Below are 23,653 nucleotides of genomic sequence, written 5' to 3' on the forward strand. Positions count from 1 at the left end.
CACGAATCTCTTTTGTAACAACAGACCCTCTTTATAGAGAGCATTTTAACATAGCAGGTCTGGAAGAGAGAAGTACTTGCCCTTCCGTGTAACATAAACATACTCAAGAAAAGGTAAGACTTAGGATATTTCCATCTGATAAACCTGAAAAGAAAATAAGAGACGACTGCATTACAACTGAGCTCTTGTACCAGCAGCATTTGGTTGCCCAGTTGGAAAGCTGACTCTGGAGAGGAAACATTTTGCCTGAGGATACCCTATTTTTTAAATGGAAGCTGTTTTATGAAAATAAATATGAATGCGAGAGTTGAATTTCACATATTTTATTCCATGGTGAGGGGTTTCAGGAAGGCTGGAAAGGGAGTCAGGGCTTCATAATTTTAGTGGGGGGAAGTGCCCATCATTCTCATCTTCTTATTCATCTTCCATGCATCTGAGGGCTGCTTTACAGAATGGTTGCAAAAGGGAGTCTCCCAAGATAAGGAGGGTTGTCTGCAATATTCGTATTCTTTAGACAGTTCCATCTCCCTGGAAGAATAAAAACGAGGAGGTGATTTAGCGGCCTCTATTCCTGTGACTTTCAAAGGTTTTTATTATTTCCTAGTGGTTATGGGAAACTGTCAGATGAACATGTAAATGTGGACTGACATCATGTTTTCAGCACCTGGCAACACTGTAGGGTTTCAGCTGGACTTCAGGAAACACGATCATGGCCCTGAATGAAGGCTTGTTTAGTTTTTCAGATTGTCCGCTAGCCAGGCGTCTACATGTAACTATTATCAGTACACAAAATAATGTTAGAAAACCGTCAGTTGCTTACCCCACAACATCCGCAACATTTGCAGTCCCCACAGATTGTCCCAAGCAGGCCATTCACCACCTGAATGCCACAGAGCACTGCCTGGATCCCGCTCATGACAAGCAACAAGGAGAAGAGGGTCAGGTTCCATGGAACGATGTTTTCGGGTGACTGACACGCATTCCACAATGTCTGGTTAGAGAGGTAATTCCTTGGAGGAGGGAACAAAACATTATGAAGAAGGTGATGTTAGCTCACAGAGGGGGCTCTGTCACAGCCGAGTTGCCACTGTTAGGATATGGCTGAGGTTCTGTGAGCTTCAGTACTGCCAGAAAGAATTTCCATTATCACACTGGTGCTGTGCTGGCTATCTAGAACACGATTTTGTTTTGGTTTCTAGATCAATTGCAGTAATTCATTTGAAAAGGCAAGGCATCAGATGGGAGCAATCAGAGACAAGTTATGTGTTTGCTACAATCAAATTGTTTCTGGTGTTTTGGGAAGCAGAGATCTTAGCCAGGCATGTGTCAAAGGGGTGTTTGTCTGCCAGTGTCTTCGCCAAAGGCGGTTTTGCTGCGGGTGTTGCAGTTCCAGGCAGGATGAGGCAGTGCCAACAGCTGGCACTACATAATACACCTGGGAAGCGTGCCCCCAGGGGTGTGGGACTTGCAGGGTCTCCTTGGGAGTATGGCACCTTTTGTAACTCCTCCTTGGCAGAAACCCCAGGCCTTTATTTGATTACAGTATTAGATATTTTGTTTGTGTGTGTCTAAGGTGTGATGCTGGGTCAGGGCGTTCAATCCAGTACCCCAAAATACAGTTAGGAACAAGGAAGCAATGTTGCATTCTACACCTAAATGTTTGTCGTTATTTACTGTATTACATTGTAATAAAAACAAAAAAAGTGAATTATCAAAATGATATGATAAAAAATGAATAAACTCAGTTTTCCTATCAAAACATCAAATGCTACAAGACCAGTTGCCTCTTGCCCACTCAGCAGAAAACAACAACCTTTGCTGTTCTAGATGCCTTGTCTAAAGAACTGCAGTATTAGGTGAAAGTATTTTCTGTATTTTTTACCTCATATTTTGATTTAATTGTGAACTGCTTAACCACTTCCTATATTCTAAATGCTGTGTTGTTTCCTGTGTTCTTGTCAAGTGATTCCTTGACTTGCAACCAAAGTTATGTTTGAAATAGAGCATATTTTTCCAGAGACTCCCAGAATTAGACCAAGACAGTTGGTTTCTAGCCCTCACTGACCCATGAACAAATAATGGGTAACATACAACTTCCTTTTTTCTTTTAAACTTGAACTGTAATTTTGTGGTGTATCATGCAGGAAAAGCTGCTAGGTCTTTCTTGACTTAGGAAGGTTGCATTACAAATTCTCAGGTGATGAGTGGTTTACTGCACCCCTCGTTGATCTGTTCTGATTGCACCTGCTCTCCTTGGTAACACACTGTACCCTTGGACCTTTGCTGACTTCAGCCCTGAGCAGCTGGATCTCTAGGGTTTCATGTTCTTCACTACACCTTTCTGAAAGTGGTAAATGTCCATGACAGCAAACATGCTTGAGTTGCAAAGTGTGAGGAATGGACAGCTTCCAAATTCCGTAACCAAGGTAAAATGACATACAGATTCTAATGATTTGAGTGCCATTGGATTTCAATATAAGATGTCGCTGCTATTCACGTAGATGGAATTTAGCAATGTGTACTGCTTATCATCCCAAGGATAACCTAAAAGGCTGTGCATTTCTCTTTATGGGCTCCTTTGAAACTCAGTGGTTTTGATTGTACTTGCTATTCTTTACATCTGTGCTCTTGAACCTTATGTAGTATTGCTGTGCATTGCTGGCTCTTCTATGAGCTTCTGTGTTTTAGACAAACAGTATAATTCCCATTTTCATACAAGGGATTTGGAAGTTAAATCATATCACAAACTTAAACACGTATAACTTCTGATTGTCTTGTCTTACCCATCCTGGAAAGGATAGGTCCACTCTGTTCCAGTGAAACATTTAGGGCCTCTGTTTAGGGCTACTGCTGACAAAACAAAGCAGTATCCAGCTCCCAGAACTCCAACTGTAGCAAATATTATAGAAGAAAACATCTGATGAAGAGAAAAATAATGTTATTCTTGTTCTTATTCAAACAATGAAATGTACCCTATTCATGGGAATGTACATTCCCTAAATTCATTTCTTACCGGTCAAAACAGTCAACTCCTGAACAGCTAAAATACACTAGTTTGCAACTACATAGTGAATGTGTAATGTGTACCTGCAATTCTATTCAAAAGCTTTAAAAGAATTAGCAGCGTTTGCCTGAAGACAGCAGGGCGTGTGTACTGACACAATAGATGGCACTCCTCCCCTTTCCACAGCGCTTTTCCAGCAGGCCTACTTCTTCAAGGTCCTGTGTTCACCGAAGCAGGTGACTTTCTCAAGAGATTATAAGCAAAACTGAAGTCTTGGACCACTCAAGGCATTAAGAAAAAACAAATCTACAGTACCCTTTACAAGCTAGCTTTGGTATTTGTTCATATTTGGATGAAGTAATTCTGGTTTTCCTTCCTGAGTCTTCCCTTCGGGTTTCGTATTAGTATACTTTACCTCCTCGCAGGTACTTGTCATCGTTAGCCCTAACAGTGCAATTGGAATGGATTGGGAAGGATGTCTTTATTTTTCCTGGATTTCCATTACAGCATTTTCATATATACTAATATGTAAGTAAATTATGGAAAAACTAATGCCCTGCTTCATTTCTGAAGCACTTGCAACCGTAAGAGTTTGTAGGTAGAAGTAGTGTCTTTTACTGGATCTAAGTGATATAGGTGGAGCAAAAAAAGAAATGTGCTTTCAGGTCTGTGAGCTTTTATTCAGACCTCATCAGGAGGCCCTCGCCTTGGGTGTTGGCATGCATTTTTATGTTGATGTATATGATGGGGCTAACTTAAACATTATGTTTATGTGGTAGACATGATAGTGGTGTTTGTGCTAACATACAGGAACAAACTAAGTTCTCAGTCATGCTGTGGTAAGACCACCAGGACTCTTTTAGCATGGGGTACTTAGTACTTGTGACTGTATTAATAGTCACAGTTTCTCGGTCAGCTGCACTCTAACATGTGTTGTCAACAAGGCGCTGCACTGCATAACATTGGTTGCTGTAAGGCAGCACCATGTGTGCAGGGTTCAGCTGACCCTGAGGCAGTGGGAGCACAGGCAGCAAGGGCTCCCAGCTCGTCACCCCTATGTACGACCGTACACCCTGCTGAGCTGCATGGCAGAGGTGCGACTGGCAGCCGGGCAGCACGGCCTTAGGAGTTTGGTAGTTGCCAAGTTGTATGTGGCCTTCAGAGCTGAACTAAGGTATGTTCACTGCTAGCAGAAAATTGGTAGTGCAGTGTGGTGAAGAGAAATACGTAGCTCCAATTCTCTCTCCCCCTACCCCAGAAGTTCCACCTGCTTTGTTGGGATTGCATGAAGACAGTGTCGAAGATGGGATTTATGGAAGGCTCCTTGTTAACCTTGCAGTCATGATTCTTTTCCTACTTGTTTTTTCCTCACCACCACCCCACCACTCCGTCCCCAACTGAAACCCTGGTGCGTTATCAAAAAAAAAAGTGTAATGATCTTCTTGAGCCAAACAATTTATTTCAAAAAAACAGATTTTCCTAGTAAAAATACATGCATTTGTTCTCTAATCTTACTTCTAAACTAAAATGCTTGAAATGTTTACTAGTGTCTGAAGGTGTCCATTTGAAAGTTTTCATTTCTAGTGCAAAAGGAAGCTATAAGTTCAAAGCAGAGCCTGGTCTACCCAGCTTTAAACAGGAGGTTGAATTAGATGACCTCCCGAGGTCTCTTCCAACCTTAAGTTTGCTATGAACCTAATGAGGTACTTGCAGCCCGTTGCTGGGTCTGCAGTGAGTTGGGAATGTAGTGCCCAGCTGTCAGAATAATTTTTAAAACCACCCACAAAAATTGACTAAAATGAGAACTGTTATGCTCTGCAAATCAGAGTGCATGTCTTTCAGAAATTAGTTTTAATTGTAACAGCAACTGCAAGTATCTTGTGATAGCAAAATACAACAAGTCTAGAGTTGTGGTACCTGTGGCACAACAACACACTAAACAACAACAACTAAAGGTATAATACAATTTTTGAGAGGCTGCTGTTTCTACTTTCAAGCATGCAAACAAATGACAGGGATTTGTGTCTCACACTGGACAGCATGTGTCTAGTCTCTCAATGACTGTGAGCAGCAGAAGATACATATATTGTATCAGTTACAATTTAGCTTTTACTTTTTTGCCATGTTTCCTCTCACTTACCGCAAACCTCTTTCCACAGCTCTCGTTACCACAGCACCCACAGCAATCATTATTCTTAAGGCCCAAAAATACCAAGGCAGGAAAGATCATCTACCAATAACAGAAATACAGTTTGAATTGGTATGAATTCAAGTGACATTTGCCTTTAAATATAATAATCCTATGTCTTTTTCTTCTTAACACTAAATTATTTATTGCAAAACTTGGTTGACTTGTAACTTGTTTATCACAGAAGAATTTGCAGTGTTGTAGTCTGCATTTGAGGTACTGAGGAAATCCAACGATGCAAAGTCATGGTGTGGGTGGGGGAAGAAAGATGGGAATGTCTAAATTTATATACTCACCAACACACCAGATCCCAAGATCCCTCCGAAGTACCAGACCTCGATTGTAATGTGTAGATTATTTTCAACCACTTTTCCTCCAGGGAAAAACAACAAAATGTTTGCGAGGGTACACAGCACAGCCAGGGGGATGAGAGTGGTCCCCAGACACTTAGCACAACTTCCCATGCACATGATTTGTTTAAAGAAATGGCAGACACAAAGGCAGAGGAAAAATCTCTCGGATGTTCTTACAACTGTTTTATAAATGGAGCTTCTTGGTGTACTTTACAAAATCCAGTTTCTGCTGTGCCTTTAGGGGAGCTGAGCCTGTAGAATGCTCCTTTCAGAGATGTTGCTGCAGTCGATCAGAAATGTAGCATGCTGGTTATTTATATGTTCTTGCAGCTGTGATGTCAATTTTCTGAACGTCTGTAGATGAAATTACGTTCAGTGTAGCCTCTCATTTTACTATGACAACCAATAACCTCTGTTAATATTTTACTTATATGGATGAAACACTTCATTATCTGGGCTCAGGTCATTGGTAGATTTCCTTCTTAGTTCTGGATCATAATTTTTACAACACACGGACCTTCTTCACACACAAAATACTTCTATGTAAACACTGACATGAAAACACATAATGCATCAGCTGATGTTAGTAACAGCTCTGCAATGGAAAAAGTTCTAGTGACGTTTCTTTGGGAAAGCTGAGCTAGTCATTTGTCATTTTGAAGCACTCGGATTTGCAATAGGTAATCCATTATTATGGAGGCAGTGCTTTGCAGCTGGTATCTCAGAATAAAGGCTAATGATCAAAAAGTGTTTCTGTGAAATTGCTCCTTACATTGTGTTATGTTCTCTAAGGGTAATGTGTTCCCTCAAAGCCCAGCATTTCATCTGTGCTCAGGCAAAATTTCCACTTAAAATTACGTTGCATGTGGCAGGCAGTCTGCTGAGGTAAAGCAGAGCCTCATGGCTTAGCATGCAGTATTTGATTCAAACAAGCATCTCTCTTAAAGCAGGCTCTGCGGCTCTTTAACATATACGGGGTACCTTTTCTTTCATATTTAGACTTTGTATATTTTCCTGTAGAACTTGTGTTTCCTAGATGATTTTCCCACCAATCTTCATTCCTAGCAAACAGTGTTAGATGCACTTCCATTGCCATTTCTATGTGGACACAGGAATTCCATGTATTTTGAGATGGACAACAGTTTCCACTTTGCTCAGAGGGTATAAAGCTCAGGAAATTTTCATTCAAATTTGAAAAGCCTTCTCTTAAAGGTATTTGAGGGTTTGTTTTGATCCATATAGTGGATCTCCGCTGAATCTTCAAAGACAGGCAACCCAGAAACATCTAAGATTTTACCTTGTACGACCACAAAATCCCAAGAAGTACATGATAGTGAACTGTCCAAAGCTTGTCTTGAACACTCCAGAGCTATTGCTTCAGGTTAAGTAGCAGTGCTGAGTAAGCTGGTTTTCACAGCACCATCCTTATACAGATGACAGCTGAAAGAAACCCAAGTCACTGTTGATCTAGACTAATTCCCTCATCTGGTTCATCACAAGCCACACCGATAATTGTGCAGATACAAGGAAGCTGGGAGAGCCGGCACAAGGGATGTCTTGAGCCACCGCTGATGCTGAAGAAATGTATTTGCAATCAGAGCCTGCTGGGCCTGTCAGCTTTAGGCTTCTTTGCAGAAACAAAAGGGTATAAAGCAGTTTTATCAGCTGGGAGGGCCAGACCTGTAGTGTCGTCAGTGCTTCACCTGATATGGTTAACAGACTGCCCTGATTTCAGCTGGGATGGAGTTTATCTTCTTAGTAGCTAGTACGGTGCTGTATTTTGGCTTTGATGTGAGACTTATGAGGTCCTCAGGCCTTGCTAGCAAAAAGGCTGGAGGAATTGGGCACAAGAGATTGGCAGGGGACACAGCCAGACCAACTGACCCAAACTAGCTAAAGAGGTATTCCATACCATGGGTTGTCATGCCTGGGGGGCTGGCTGGGGCGGGCAGGTCATTGCTCAGGGACTGGCTGGGCATTGATCAGCAGGTGGTGAGCAGTTACATTGTGTGCCACATGCTCCTTTCTTCCCTCTGGATGTTATTCTTTCCCTTCCCCTTTTCATTGTAACTGTTATTGTCATCATTGTTATTATTGTTCTTTCATTTTTATTTTGTTTCAACTATTAAATTGGTCTTATCTCAACCCTTGCTTTACATTCCTTTCCAACTCTCCTCCCCATCCCTCTGAGTGAGTGGGGAGTGAGCAAGTGGCTGCGTGGTACTTAATTACCAGCCAGGGTTAAACCACAACATAGACTTTCATGATATACCCAGTGTGTAGAGAGCATCTGTAATTTGGCTCCCAGTTGTAGTATAGTGACTCCATAACAGGCATAGAGAAAATATTTGCTGTAGCTTAAACACAAATCTTACTTTGGTTTTTTTTCCTTCGTTCTCTCTCAGACTAGAATGTGACTTTCTTGCAGTTGCAAATTGGCTTGCAGTGCGGGGGGAAAGGTTTAAATTGTAGTGCATTCAGCACCCTGCCATCCTGTTTTACTGCAGGTGGCTCAAATGCAGATGCTTCTTGCCCTTGCCAGGCTTTTAAGCTGAGTTTCACAACAGTCCTGCTCTTTCCTTCTTACTCCACTTACCAACATTGTCAGTACCACTGAAGGTTAGCCAGACTCCCCTGTTCAGCTGTATTTTTATTTATGCATGGTCTTTTTAAACTACTGCCAACCTTTATGTGAGGGTTTAAGTTACACTTACTTGTCAACAGGGATGGCTTAAGGGGCAGTGGCATCCAGCCTGAGCTGGAAAACAAAACTCAGATTGACTCAAGTCTTTTTCCAGGGAGAAACTGAGTGACCTGCATGCTCAGTTCCTCTCAAAGGGTTTCTTCCCTTACGTTCTAGCCCACATTTTCCAACTCCAGCCATCTATCTGGGAGGAGGACCAGTGAGCCCATTGTCAAGCATTAGCCAGAACTGCTGGTCCTGGAATAAATACTCCATTGTGGAGACTCTGAGGGCTGGTAACTGTGGTGGAGCTGGTCTTTGAATATTGTGTCATCCTGTCCCCACTAGTGTTTTCCTAGCAATTGTGGAGTCAATGGAAGGCACTCCTTTCTGGTATGCTATGAGGGTGTTTCCTCCTCTCCCCACCTCCTGAGTCATGCAGAGTCCATGCTGTGCAAAGAAAGATGAAATGACATGTTTTCCTATGGAAAAATAGTCAGAATGGAAGGCCACTTGGGTAGTTTTGGTAGTTTCAGGAGGATGTAAGCAGTGATGATACCTTATCAGTTCTTCACCCGGTTTCTTAAAACGCAGACAGGCAATGATCTGCAAACTATGTGGAGACTGAGGAATGACAGGAACAGGTAATTTGATAGATATAAATAATAAATACAAATACAGCTACATGCCCTGTGGCTACATATAAACCTGTAGAGTGCATGGTAGCTGGTAGCTGCAAATGAGAAAATTCAATAATTGGAAACAGTGATCCTGAAACAGAACCAGATGTAGCATAGATGGTAACCTGAAAAGTAGAGCAAATTAGCCTGGATGAAGCACACACTATAGTTAACCATCCTTTTCTCAGTACCTGGGCTGGGCCCCTGAGATATCACTAGTACTATCATCACAAGAAATTCCATTTTTTTTGTTGGCCAGATTTCTAGGTAATCTGGGTAATCAGATTTTGATCTTGTTCAGATAGATGAATGCGGCTTAACATGTATTTTGATGTATCTATTAATTTTTAATTGTAGATAGGTGTCTCTTGATCAGTTCTTGTGTCAGTGACTGAACTCATTAGGCAGTTATGACCCAAGGTCATGAGTTCTTGCTCTTGTGATTGCAGCTGCTTCCATGCTCTAAATGTAGTTTGGATATCTGGAGCTTCATAAGCTTCTGTGAGAAGTACTGATCCTGCCTCCCATTAAGCCAGGGAGGATTTTACTATGAATTTATGGGTAGGATTGGATTTAGAGTAGCATAGCTGAAACCATGTCGGTTCAAGCCTCTGCTGCAGCAAGTAAATTTGCTGCATGTGTGTTTATATATATCTTTTGTATATGTGTATGGTGGCACACTGATCTCAAGCAAGAAATACAGAAGGAAGTTCCTACATAAAGTCACTCTGAACCCACAACATGGTGTTGTATATGCTTTTGTGTTGTGCCATTCCATTGATGGACTGGAAACAGGCTAGTCCTCTGTGGACCAAGCTGCTTTTCTTTGAAGAGAGAACAAAGAAGAGTGAATTGATAAATCTCTCCCTTCATGTTACCCCAGGCTTCACTGCAGTGAAGGATGGCATTAGTACAGGCTCTCCTTTCCAGAACACAGGAAAGGCACCCAGCTGTGACACCAGTGTAATGAACCCAGGTAGACATACAGAGGAGACAGACCCCACACCCTTTTGCTAGCAGTTCAGACAAGCCACTCCTCTCTGAAATGCATGGATACAGCATGTGTATCAGTGAGATGCTGGAAGAGCAGGGCTGCGTGAATGGAGCTGTGTTATGTGCAAAGTAAAAGCCATCATCGCACCCTTTTTCACAGCTTTGACGCAGGAGACATTCATTCCCTTTTCTGTTCACAGACTCCTCTGTCAAACCTGGGGGATAGCTGCCTGATGAGGCATGAGAAAGCAGAAAAGGGAAAAATGTCTGAGAAAACTTGGTATTGTGGGCTTTCCTGTGATGGTGTTTTCCTGTCCCAGCTGGACTTCCCCTGGGTTCTGAGGACAGACTGGTGAAATGCAGTTTCCTTTGTATCTTGTTTGACCTTTGTTCTCTTCCTGACGTTTTTGTTCAGATAAGAGCCTTTGACAAATGCAGCTTGACCTGGGTGGTACTTTAAGTTGCACGTAGTCATCATTGTGAATACAGAAAAGCAAAGTATGCTAATGAAGAGTATTTAAGAGAAGTGGGCTGGAAGGCGTGTTAGAACTAAAACAAACCTGGATTCATGTCCTGTGTCGGCAGGTCTGCTATCAATAGTCAGAATTTAGATACAATTTCAGCTTCCAAGGAAGATCAAATTAGTTAGGTCCTAGACTGTCTACTATAGGTGGATAATGGCCAGCTCAGAGTGGGAGATTCCTCTGCCTCTCTTGAGAATGGAAATAGGTCAGATGAGTTTTTATGTCCTATTCCAAGTAAAGTTTTTACTCCATGACATCACTCTTGATATCTGATAGTCTAGTCCTTTCTGTTAGCGAAAAATATTTGAAAATAATTTTTATTTCCATTGGTGTCAGTCATATGTTTAAGTTACTGACTTTTTCATTTAAAGTGAAATTACATACAAAATTATTTTACTGATTGGACTTTTCCAGCTTTATGGTTAACTCAGCTTTATACTTCCTTGCTCTTTTACTGTTCTGTAGTCATGTTCTGTCACTTCCCATTTTATCCACCTTTGCTGCCCGTTTAACTTAATCACAAATGCCCTTTTCTGTGTGGAACATCTTCTGTGAAGGTTTTAATAATCCCATTCCCTCATTCTCCTCAAGGCATACTCGTAACCATGGGGCCAAAAGTAACTGACAACCAGTAACAAATAAACATGTGGCCCCTTAAGCAACCTCTGACACGTCTCTGATTTATATTACTTTCAAGTAAGCAAAAATTAGGTAACTTTGTGTATGTAATGCCTCTCTTTGCTGCTGTTGTGTTTGTTGAGTCTTCTGATATTTATTTTTTTTCCTTTGGCAGAGAAGGTGTTTTGTTACATATTAATCAACATTGCTTTTTTGTAAATAACAATGCCTGTAGCAGAAAACAAAGAAACAAAGGGCCATCTAAGCACCACTGAAAGACTTTTAATAGTTAGCATTGAAAACTGAAATTTTACCTGAGGGTGTTTTCCAAAATGGGAGAACAAAAGAACCATTTCTTTTAGAGTTATCTGTTAATTATTTCGTGGGGTGGTGGTGGTGTTTTTTATAGTTTTGCTATGATTTTTTGTCACGTCCCACAAATTATAAAGATCAGAATTATTTACAGAGGTTATGCAGAGTTTAGTTACATGTTCTTCCTATCACTATGAGTGCTGAAGAGCATAACTGTCTATCAGGCAGTCATTCTCTTGCTGAGTATAATTTAGGTTTTCTTCTTACTCTTGACCTTACAGAAGTAGGCAGACGGGCAAGAGATGCCTGGGGAACCATGCCAGTTTCTTCAAGTTTGAGAAAGAGATGAATCTGCCTCATGTTCTTAGCAGATGCTTTTGTTCTTCCAGTGGATGAACTGGTTCTCCTGCCTTGCAGGGGAGGCATCACTGGATGCTGTCACTGCTCATGGCTTTCCTTAATTTCTTTCTCAGAGTGACTATTCGTCACTCATCATATGTCTTCAGAGCCCAGCAGCATTCATCCTGACTTGGTATGTTTCTGAAGAATGGAGTGATATACAGTGTGCCTCCATGTGTGTTACCCCCAAAAAGCTGTGTTTTTTAATGCTTTGATGTGCTTCTGGTTTTTTTTTTTCTAGCAGTCAGTGCACCTGATGTTTTGCAAGAAAATTTCAGTTGTAAAGTAACATTTGTAGAAGTTCTGTAAAGCTTTGAAAACAGGAGAATTTGAAATTACTGTTGCTTGAGTGAAATCTTGGCTAAAACATGAAGTACATAGTTCCCACCAGTTTCAGTGAGGGCAGATTTTAATCCCTGTATTGTTGTTTCTGACAGGTTTAATGTCTGCCTCTTCAAATTATCATACTTCCGTGTGTTCTGCAACAGCAAATATCTTTTAAATAAGAAGTTTTCACATCTTATGTCTCTGAACCTGTAATTTCCTTCTTTGCATCTGTAAGCGCTCAGATCCTTATTATCTGGTCAGGTAGTGGCTGGACAGTTTTGCTGGGTTTTTTTCTTTCCCACCCTCCTTTTAAGTGGACTTTCAGACTGCTGAGATTTTGATTGGCTTCTCTGGTGCCAATAACTGAAAGAATGGTAGCAATGCTACTACGGGTGCTGCAGTGGCTGCAGCTGCTGCCCCAGCCAGTGCTGCACCTGTCAGTGCTGATGCAGTGGGGATTGCTTCTGTCTTTACTGGGATGCAAACATCAAGTGCGTGCATAGTCTTAAAGGAAGGTAGGTTCCAGAGATAAAGTCTGGGCTTTCTTATCCCTCACTAGATACCAGTGCAATTGAGAGGAAAATACGCCTGTGAATTCATTAATTCATCTTACCTAGGAACAAATTGTGGCCTAAGTGGCCCCAAGTGTAAAGCAGGAACAATCCAGCAAATTTATGTGGAGTTGCTTTGCTTTTACCCTGGAAGAGAATACCTGCCTCTCTTTCCCATCATTCTTTCTGGACTTGGAGGAAATAGGAGCAAAGGAGAACTAGCTCTTAATTTCTGCTGCTTGTTTGTGTTGCTAATAAACAACATTGCCCATATGCTCTTCAACACCATGTGGGCTCCTGTGGTAGAGAGGAGGTCTGTGAGCTGCACATTAGGTGAACTGATGTTATCTCTCCCCAATTGCATCCCTGCTACTTGGCTTTGTATCCTCCATTTGTGTTGTCCAGGTGAATTGTTCCCATCCTCCACAGAAATGGCACAATTGTGGCCCATTGGCTCCTTTCATTCTCCCACCCATCTTTCTGTAAGAGATGTGTCTGCTTTAAAGACATCTTTGATCTAAAATCCCTTATGTAGAAATGGTTCATATGTCACAGAGGAAAATAATGGACCCTGGTTTGCAGGAAAGAATTTCTATGATGTAAAAGATGTTAATCTTATGTTACGATATTGATACTTGGAATGTCTGATTGGTATAGGTAGGTTCAGTTTTACTTCCAGATCACCTGTCTGAAATGAGGGCACTTCTCATTACAGATCATAAATTGCTGATTGAGTAGGGAGGCAGACTGAAGAAAGGCAGGAAGGCTGTCTTTTCTGTGGAACTGGATAATTCCCATTTCCATTTTGGATCAAATTTGAAAGACTGTTATGGTTTTGCATTTGTTCATATTTAAGAATTGCCATGGATCCCATCTCCCAAGCTGTATCTCCCATGTACTTGGATGCAATTCTGTACAGCTTTTGATTGATGATAAGAATGCTATTATGCACTGCATTCTTTTTAATCCATTTGGTGTGAAACTGGGATGCTTTATGTCTCTCATTTATCTTACTCATAACTACAAACATGCTTCCAGCTGGCTAGTCCTTCTCCCCTGCTGATTTCACTGGGGACATTTGATAAGAATGGGGTCAGAGTCCATGTTTACACTTCATTTCCTCTTCAGTTGTTTGTTTTAACTATCCTCTGCTTGAATCCTGTTCAAAAGAGAGATTTTCATGACCGAATAGTATTTTCTTCCACACTGAGCTCCTCTGCTAGCAAGAATCAAGAAGTTTTTAAAGGAAGCAGCCGGCTGGGTTTTTAGCTTTGAGGTGCCTAGTACTCACAATTGTGACTTTTTTCTTTGTTTTTCCAGAACAAATAAAATGTTTGAATTTTGGTTATACATTAAGGGTCTAGTTACATACCCTGTATGTATCCATGGTTCCCACTGATGTCCATGGGAAGCCTTGTTGGAGAAGAAATGCAGAACTGGGTTGTCTTACCAAAATCTTTCTTCAAACAGCACAATTAAGACAGTGCATCATTTTACCCAACTTGTCTCAAATTGCTGGTGGCTTGACCTTGCAGTCTCTGTACTTCCTATTGTCAGCATTAGGCTCCACAGACTCTTGGAGCACTCATCCTTGTGGGCAACATATGACATGTTAGTGGCCTTACCTGCAGTGGATTTATCCCGTAGTTGCTGCTGTAGTGGAGAGCAGAACCTGAGCAGTTTGCCTTTGCACTGTTACAGTTGCTCATCAATTTCTCAGTTAACAAATAAATTAAAAAATTACAGAGATCATGCAATGGCAAGTCTTAATTTCTCACTCATTCTCTGAAAGTTTGTATTCTTCCTTTTATGAACCAGTTAAAAAAGTATAAAATCTTGAGTGTTTTGCAAATTGTATGCTGTTTGTTGACAGCCCCATGCCACCCAGAGAAGAGCCCATGGAGGCAAGGACATGACATGCTATCGCTGTTACTAGTCTATTACTACTTTTTTTTAGCTTGGATTTCTCGAATAGAGCTTTGGAGGGAGGGTGGGAGATCCTCTACACCTTCACCCGATGTCTTCACCCCTTCAGTTCTTCCTTTGCTGTTGCAGCTTTGAGAAGCTTACCCTGTTCCTCCTTTCAGAACATTCACATGAGGGGTAGTGTGTTTTTCATACTCCACTTTCACCCTCCACCAAATCACCTTGCAATCATGAAATTTGCATTAGGTACAGCAACAAATTGGTTGCTCTGTAAATAGACATCCAGATGGTCTAAGGTGCATGAACTGTTTTGTATTATGTACTGTTCGTGGTTAGTGATTATTGATTTGTTGTTACCAAATTTGCCAGGCTAGGGGTAGAATGATACTGCTGGTAAAAACATCCACATTAAACTTCAAATGATCCTTGGCACTAAAAATTTGGCCTCTGGATATGCTCTGTCCTTCCTTAGAGCATAGTTCTTGTCATTATCACTATGCAGTATCTGTTTAGACAGGGCTCTGTTGCTGAATTGTTGCTAAACAGAAGGATATTCGAGCTGTTCCTTCATTTAGTTCTACCTTCCTGTTTTTTGTAGGCAAAGTTTGTCCCAGCTTGAAACTGAATTAGCTGTTACCCCCTCATTGAAAGCCCATATGGTTTTCAGGTATAGTGTACTAGTATCCTGTCAAGAGTAGAGTTGGAATATGTTAACTATTTCAAAGATCTATCTTTTATTATACTTTAAACTTTGAAGTTTCTTTTTATTTCCTGAGATTTGACATGGACCATTTCATTTAGTCAACATAGTTATTGAAAACATTGAAACATGTATTGAATAAATTTTTCTGAAAGAATTTGATAGTCTGGATTTCAGAAATAAAAACTATTTTTAAACTTATATTCTAAATAAATTTTTTTTGTTTCAAAACAAGCAAGACAAGTTTTTACTGCTTTTTTCAGGAGCAAATTATATGCAGTTTTATAGATGGACCTTCACACATGTGCTCAAAGTCAACACAAATCGTGAATTCCTTTTCACCACTTCAGTTTAAACACTATGATGAAGTATAAAAAAATGGTGCAAGACTGTGTGCTGATGCATTTCTCACTAAAGGATGGAATATACAAGAAGTGACGAGCTGCTGTGGTTTTGTTGTTGTGTCATTGAAATGATACCAACTACGTTTAATGAGAGGACAAATGGCTTTACCATAAATTGGTTAATTAATGGAGGTTTTGCAGCAATCTCTGTTAAATCGGTTTTATTTCCATGACAACTCTTTCTGCTTCCTGGGTAACTTTGTTTCAGTAAATGTAAGACTGAAGTGAGTGGAAGAAAGGTTTTTCTGTGTAGTAATAAGTGGGCAACTACAATAAATTTCCATATCATGAACAGATAAATATTGGCACTTAACCATGTTGTGTAGGGAATGTAATGTTACACGTTGCTGAGAACCAAATGTCAGCAAAAATAAATAGGTAATTGAGAGTAAGAGCCTATTGATAGTGCTAGTTCATCCATACTAAAAGCACGTACAGGATCTCAGCTGTAGGAAACATAATGCTTTTTTGTTTTCTTTCTTTCTGCCGTGAAATTTTATTGTGTTTACTAGTGTGACTAGAGCTAGGTAACTGTTAATCTATTCTATAAAAAACCCTCTTGCTCCTGTTTCTGCTTCAAGTTTGAAGTCAGCTACCATGCAATTAGAAGGCCTAGAGAGAAGTTTACCAGGACACTGTTTATTTCAGAGGTATATCACGTATGAGTTTAGGGTTTTGTTTTGTTTTTCTGAAAGCATGGAAGTAATCCGGTTTGAATGCAAAAGACTGGGTCTTTCCATAAAACTGTTAGGACTGCAAGCTCAGGGATGGTTGTAAAACACCTGTTGGTGGGGTTTTTTCCCAACAGCAAAATAACATTCTGATCTTTTTCAGATGCATCTTTGCTCTCAAAACTATAATGTAGCATGGCCTTACAATAATTTATGTGCTTAGACTTGATTTGTTAAACTTCCTTTTTTGCAAATAGTTAAAACTGTGGTCAGAGTTGACTCACCTTGAGTAGATCAGTTATCACTTGTGTTAATATTTAATGATATGGTACCAGGCTGTACCCTGTTACCTTCAGAACACTCATATTGTTTTGAGAGATAATGCATCTCCTGTTTTAATACCAAGTATCTGGGACAGAGCATGCTGTGTGGCCTCAAAGGCTCAATGCTTCTGTTGCATTTGTCTTTATGTGAAGGCTGTGGTGGATCCTAACAGTGCAAACATGATGATGCTGGGAGCCTATTTCTGGTCTTGTTCATAGTGATTAGAAAAAAATGTTAGAAATAAATTAGAAATAATTCTACTTAGTTATCTGTATGTCATGGTGAAAAATATGCTGACCCTTGTGAAGCTGGCCTGAGGTCAAGGGACTAGCAGCCCTTAGATTTAATATTTCAATTTTTTTCATGTCTGTCTCTCTTAAGCTGTCTTTTTCCTACATCTCATTCTGTCACAAGTGCCTGAGATCAGCTATGCCTCTGAGATGGGCTGCTTCCTGCTGCTGCTTGCCCACCTCTGGTCACTGCTCTGCCTCATGGGCCACTTCCCTGACTGTCACCAATGTCTGTACTTGCTCAACACACCATCATCTTTTTATGAGTGAGAGACATTGATAAGAGAAACACTCAAGAGGGCACCTCTGCTGCAGAAACAGGTATCTGAAAAAATACCACAATAGTTTATAGACTCTTATCCTCTTTGACAGTTAGATAAGCTTCTTTGATTTTTTCTCCCTTCTCCCTTTGTTACGTTTTTAATACTTTAAGAAGAGGACAGAACATGCATTCCCTGTTGAGAGGAGTGCCACGGCTGCTGGAGCTGAATGCCAGCCTCCAGGGCTGGCATTGTGGTGGCCTGGGCAGCAGAGCTCAACCTCCTTGCTGTGCCTGGGACCACAGCATGGCAGCTGGCTCCTGTTCATCTGGGCTTCCACCACCACCAAGAGCAAGATACATGGCACTGGCTGGCTTCTGGCAGCAATGCTCATTCATCTGTACAGATGAACTCATCTGAACAGATGAGGGACTGGTCTGGCTGAAAATAAGCTGTTTGTTCACTGTTTTTTATTTTCCACCACAGGGCTAGTTTTCATCCAGGTTAGTTCTCTGATCTGGTCCAAGCAAGGCTGCAGGGATGCCAGGACCAGTATTGGGGACTAAGCAGGAATATATAGCTGCAAGTAGAGAACGGGACTGAATCTCCAGTAACAATTTGCAGTTAGATCAGGTTAAGTCAGCTGTTAAATTGCACCTTGAGACTGTAAAGCTAACTGTTGTGGTATTGGGCCTCTCCAGGCAGTAACATTAGTCAGTAGTCAGTAACACTGAACTTTTATGGATGGCTATTTTCATTAAGATAACTGTCTCCAATCATATTCACTTAGTCCCTGTGAGTTTAAGATAAAATGAGGCTGTGCTGGGTGCAGCTTGTTCTGCACAGGAGGTCTGAATTTGCCCTAATTAACGAGATACTTCCTCAGGAGGATGTGGCTGATCTTGGAGAAATTCAGCTCCTTTAAAATGAGTGTGAGTGAGAGCTGGCTGGATGTATGATGTTTACTGTTGGTCTGTGTGCTGAGGTACTCCTCCTACCTGCATGCAGGACCTGGTACTTGGCCTTGGGCCTTGTTGAACTTCATGAGATTTGCATGGGCCCACCTCTTGAGCCTGCCCAGGCTCCTCTATACCAGGTAGAGGTGTTGGGGGCGGGGGGTTTGGTTTTTTTTTTTTTTTTAAAGTATGTTTCTGTTTTCCCTTTTGCACTGCTGGCAGTCTGGGGTGATTTTTAGGCACCAAGAATAGACTTAATGTATATGCTACTAAGGGTTTCTTTTAATAGTTTCAAGTTTGATGTGTGTGAATTGATTTCATTGTTGTATGTTTATAAACTTGTTTGCAGCTAATTTTTACATCATTTGGAGCATCTGGGAATAACTGTTTTCAGAATTTAACCAGTATCTTACTCCTTTTTTCTTTAGGGGGGAGGGAATTATTTTTTATTTTTTTTAAACGGTGATTATATTTTAAAACCTCAGTAAATCTTATGGCTTGGTTGTAGCAAAGTAGGTTCTTCTAGATCATCACCAGTATGTGTCATAATACTATGCCAAGTTGTGTTTCATTGACCTGACAGGGGATTCTGCTCAGCTCCTCTGACTGTCATTACTGTATGACCTCATGCAAGTGCTTCAGCTGTTGTCACACCCTTGCCTGTTTGAGCAAAAGTTTTGTATACTTCTTGCAATATAATTATCTATAGTAACTCAAAGCTACATGACATGTCATCTTATTCCAGTGAGGTCTTTATACTCACCTGCACCTTTGTATTCTGATGTTTTTACTGTCTTACCAGTCTCTTTAATTTGAGTACAGAGCTCATCCTGTAAATTTGACAACAGCATTGAAATGTGCTAAGCCATTTTGTATGTACATGGAATGAAATTGCGCTTTCTCCAGAATTTGAGAGCAGGAGAAGCTCTCGTTGTATAGAAGTTTCATCTTTTGCTCACATGCTCAGAGACACACTTACACTTGCAGGTAGAATGGGTGCTTCCAGGCACAGCAGATCTGCACTTTGTCAAAACTCTTGCTTTATAACAGCATGCTTTTCTTAGCTTTTTGTCTGTCTTTAAATGGAAGTAACTAATATGTATGATATTTTCCTTAAGTGTTTTAATAAACCATTCCACTTCGTTTGTCAAAGCATCACAGACTAGTGTCAATGTGTCGTGGTTTAACCCCGGCCAGCAACCAAGCACCACGCAGCTGCTTGCTCACTCCCCCTCAGCCAGAGGGCTGGGGGGGAGGATCGGAAAGGAGTGTAAAACTTGAGGGTTGAGAGAAGAACAATTTAATAGGTAAAGCAAAAGCTGCGCATGCAAGCAAAGCAAGGAATTTATTCACTGCTTTACATAGGCAGGCAGGTGTTCGGCCATCCCCAGGAAAGGAGGTCTCCATCACATTTAGCAGTTACTCATGAAGACAAATGCCATAACGCCAAATCTTCCTCCTTCTTCCCCCAGTTCATACACTCAGCATGCGTATATATATGGTATGGAATACCTCTTTGGCTAGTTTAGGTCAGCGGTTCTGGCTGTGTCCCCTTCCAATTTCCTGTGCCACTCCAGCCTCTCACTGGCAGGGCCCAGGAACCGAAAAGTCCTTTATTTAGTATAAACATCAGTGTCATATCAACATTGTTCTCACACCAAATCCAAAACACAGTGCTGCACCAGCTACTAAGATGAAAATTAACTCTAATCCAGCTGAAACCAGGACAAAATGTTGAATCTCCTCAGCTTTCTGTGATATAGATTGCATTTCTTCTTTATGACCAGGTACAATTTAAGGACAATGCTGTCAAACTTGGATTTCTAAACTTAGTCACCTATAATTTCTATTTAGGCAACAGAGTAAGTGACCTAAATTTCAAGGTGCTTAATATCCCAGTACGCCAGTTGAAATCTTTGGGGTTTGGTATGTGAACTGCAACCAACTTTCAGTATGAACAGCAGCTGGATTAGTTGCACGTTTTTCAAGAAACACTTGTAGCCCTCATGCAGAAATCTTTGTTGTGTCTCAGCTATCTCTGCCATTAGGTATGTTGGTAACTTCTTGGTACTTAGTCTGGCTCCATATCCCTCCACTATACTGTGCTGCTCACACAAGAGTGTTCTGTTTCCTTCTGAAAACACTGCTGTTTTCACCTGATTAAAACACTGTCATTTTCACCTGATGGTGAAGAGCCACCTTCCTCAAAGCTAAGTGAGAATTTATGTGCAGCTCATCTGAGGAAGCCTACTGCTCTTTAGAGCAAGCTCCCTTGATGACTTCCTGTCTGAACCTGTAGCATGCCAGATGATGTTGCATATCTGCCCTGACTTTTGCATTGTGGAGGCCAGAGAATTCACCAAAGGGGTTCACATGCTTGTTCCACCACGTTATGCTGAAAGCAGTCATTAAGAATGTAGTGGGGTTTGGTTTATAGATTCAAATGATGAGAAATCTGCTGCCAGTCTTGATGCTCTGTACTCAGTGGTTATTTTCCCCCTGTGCCACTTGAAAATGAGATCTTTTTAATACTGCTGATAGACCCTAGAAATGATACTTCCTTAGTGGTGGCACATTTTGGTGATATCTGTGATGATGTGGAGACAGATGTTTTCAGAACTGTTGTTAGTCTTTAAAAAGTAACAAATACGAAAGATTTAAGACAAAGACTTCTTTAAAAGTGATCTCTTTTTTCTTGACTGTCCCAGTTGTTATCCCTGACAACATGCATTGCTGTCACATGTACAGCAAGTGTTACAATGTAGTAACAATAATGGAAAATAGCCCCAAAATAAGACAATAATATGTTCAGTTCTACATAATGTTCTAGGGCATATGATACAAAGGGTTTGCTTCTAAGTTATTTTTCAGTTGAAGTGCCCCTTCACAAAAGTGTAGATACAATCATATGTATTGGTATACCTTGTAAGTATTATGCATAGAAAAACAAAGTAGCATTTTTAATTTCTTGCTGATTAGTTATTTGAGCTTTGCCTAGTTGTACTTCCTAATATTCCTCATAGTTCCGAAAACTTGCGTAGTTCTGTTTTATACTGTGGCTATGTAACTAAATGATAGCTGGCTTGAAAAATATGTGGAAAAAGGGAAGGTTTGTATTTTTGTCATAGAAGAAGTTACTGCTTTCATTGTCTTGGCAGGTAGGTCGGCACACTCTGCACACCCACCTGTTAGATGCAGTATCTTGTAATACCATAATGCTTCTTGTTTCCAAGAGCAAGCATTCCCTCTAATCCTTATTAGGGCTTATAGGAAAAAGTTATTAGTCATTCATTCAGTGGCACACCCACTGTCTATTGAGACATATTTTTAGAAAGAAGCAGAAGTCCACAGCATGGCTCACAGAGGCTATTTTGAAATACTCAGCTGCATGCACACCCATGCTTGTAGCCTTTAATCGAGGAAACTTTTGAATTACATCAGTGGGAGTAGTGTCCAAGTTGAGCAACAGAGGACAGACTCTTAGGACTAATGGGCTACCTGTTGGGCTGGTGGATTTCCTATTTTCAAAGCAGGAAAATCTGTGTGCTGAGTAATACTGAAACCAAAACATCCAGATACACAGCAGCTTTGAAAGCAGACATAAAACTGTACATTTTTGTAGGCTTAGAAAGATAATTTGGGTTAGTTCAGTGTTAAAGGTGTTTGCTTTAATGCTCAGCAGGTGTGTGTAGCATCTGAAACTTTGGATGTGTTTGTATGTGTGCTGTGTGGAGCCAGGGCATGGCTTGCTGGGATGACATACACTGGAAGAGGAACGGGGAGTGCTTGATCTGTCTTGACATGGTCTATGGCTAGACCTGCAAAGGCACCTCAGAACTGGCACTGACTTCCGATGGGTGTTAGGAAGCCTGGGCTGGAGCTGTGGCTGCCTAGCGGTAGGGGGAGAGGGAATTCCTTCCGTGGGGCTAGATTTTGCAGTAGCAGGTGGCTGCAAAGCTGGCTGCTGGAATACATTGTTGGTCAGGAGGAGGAGGAGTGGGTCATGCCTTGGTCCTGTCAAAGGGAAGAGGGAATTTTGGAGGTTGTGGCAAATCAGTGTGCAGAAGCACATTTTAAAATGAGCAAAAATTGCTGTGTTTGGAGCAGAGCTGTAGAAGTTGGGGTGCCCAGTTCTTAACAACAGATCATTAAAATGCTTCCCCAGCATGAGGGAAGTCACAGGCCTTCCTCAGCCTGAGGACACTTTAAACCACATCTCTTACTCCATGTGAAACCCCGTATGAGTAGGCTGGTCTTGCTTGGAGTGCCATCTTCTTCGGTGCAACCTCAAGTAACAGTAGTGTTGGCGAGATGCAAGGCAGCAGCGGAGCAGTAGCTAGCCCAGGGAGCAGTGTCTGGTGATCATGACTGTGGTAACAGTTGTCTGACAAAGAAGTTTAGCGACATGTGTATTTGGCAGGATTTACAGGGCATCTTACTTCTACTGATGTCCTCCTATGAGCACGCAGACTTACAGTCAAAGCTTTTATTCTTTGACAGGTAGTTTACAGAGCCTGCGCTGAAGGCAGAAGAAGGATTTTTGTAATTTTATGTGCTTCTCAGAAACAGTTTTGACTGATGGGTTTCTGCTGCAGACAGGTTCTGAGTTTTTTCAGCTCTAGGGAATATTAGGCAAAAAAAAAAAGGCCACAAAATGACCCTTTATGAGTCATATTGTGTCAAATGAATATTTATGAGTCATGTTGTGTCAAATGAGTATTAGGTAACCTTCAAGTGCATTATGAAAAACGCTTATCTGTAACTAATCTGCAGTTGAAAATCTATTCTGTGTGAAGGCTCAAGATTTCCCCCCATGTAGCAATAATGATAGTGTTACCACTTTCTTATGCTGGATTGGACAGAAGATTGGGTTACTGCTATAGAACACTGTGCTAATTTATAACGCTTATATCTTGTTCTACAAAACTGAGTTGAAGAAGTGGGGAAAGCCACTTGCTCTTGTCAGTTTGTGTTATGAAGAAATAGCTTTACTCTAAGCTGGTTTTAGTATAATTTTTAATAATGCTCTTTTTTTTGTTTTTTAAAGTGGGGTGGTGGGGGTGGCGTTGGGGGAGGGAGAGCTTTTTTTCTCCTTGTAGTGTGTGAATGTTTGGGAAGTACTTCCAAGTGGAGAAGGAAAACAGCTTTGACCCTAAACATTTTGGAGAATTCTGATGTTAAAGGTATGACTTTTATATCCAATAAGAGATTTGAGAGGCATGCGTTTGTTTTTCAAGTCTGGCCAACTCTGAAAGTGTGATTCAGCCACAGAAGAATGATTCTGCAAAAGTTTTTAGCCATTTACAGTTCAAGGAAAGTCTCCATTGAAGCCCAGTCAGAAGGCATGATTTCAAGTAAACTGTACAATGAATAGTCTTCTACTACTAAATAAAATGTAATTTTATGGGAGAGAGGTTCTTAGTATGAAAGTGTTTCATTTTTGTGTTGAAAATACTGTTTTGCAAGCTACAATATAAAGTTCAAAGAAAA

General features: G+C 40.9%; 2 protein-coding genes across 3 annotated transcripts in view; one reads left to right on the forward strand and one right to left on the reverse strand.

The window, feature by feature from the left end:
• The window catches only part of LOC121096597 (transmembrane 4 L6 family member 1-like), a 53,727-nt gene that overhangs the window by 5,654 nt on the left and 24,420 nt on the right, over positions 1–23,653 (forward strand). The window lies entirely within an intron of this gene.
• On the reverse strand, positions 308–5,913 carry TM4SF4 (transmembrane 4 L six family member 4). The gene is made up of 5 exons (XM_040612734.1): positions 5,489–5,913; positions 5,145–5,234; positions 2,784–2,917; positions 821–1,010; positions 308–528 (listed from the first exon to the last, which is right to left on the reverse strand). The coding sequence occupies exons 1-5, from the start codon at positions 5,660–5,662 to the stop codon at positions 511–513; spliced, it is 606 nt and encodes a 201-aa protein (XP_040468668.1). The 5' UTR covers positions 5,663–5,913; the 3' UTR covers positions 308–510.

This window comes from Falco naumanni, chromosome 13, assembly GCF_017639655.2.
Source record: "Falco naumanni isolate bFalNau1 chromosome 13, bFalNau1.pat, whole genome shotgun sequence".
NCBI lineage: Eukaryota > Metazoa > Chordata > Aves > Falconiformes > Falconidae > Falco > Falco naumanni.

What these genes read in the sequence shown, in the direction of transcription:
- TM4SF4 (XM_040612734.1), bottom strand. Translation starts at nt 5,662, where the DNA reads ATGTGCATGGGAAGTTGTGCTAAGTGTCTGGGGACCACTCTCATCCCC. An exon ending in GCTGTGGAAAGAGGTTTGCG is followed by an intron (nt 2,918 to 5,144) that starts GTAAGTGAGAGG and finishes TCTCTTCATCAG; the next exon opens with ATGTTTTCTTCTATAATATT. An exon ending in ACCTATCCTTTCCAGGATGG is followed by an intron (nt 1,011 to 2,783) that starts GTAAGACAAGAC and finishes CCCTCCTCCAAG; the next exon opens with GAATTACCTCTCTAACCAGA.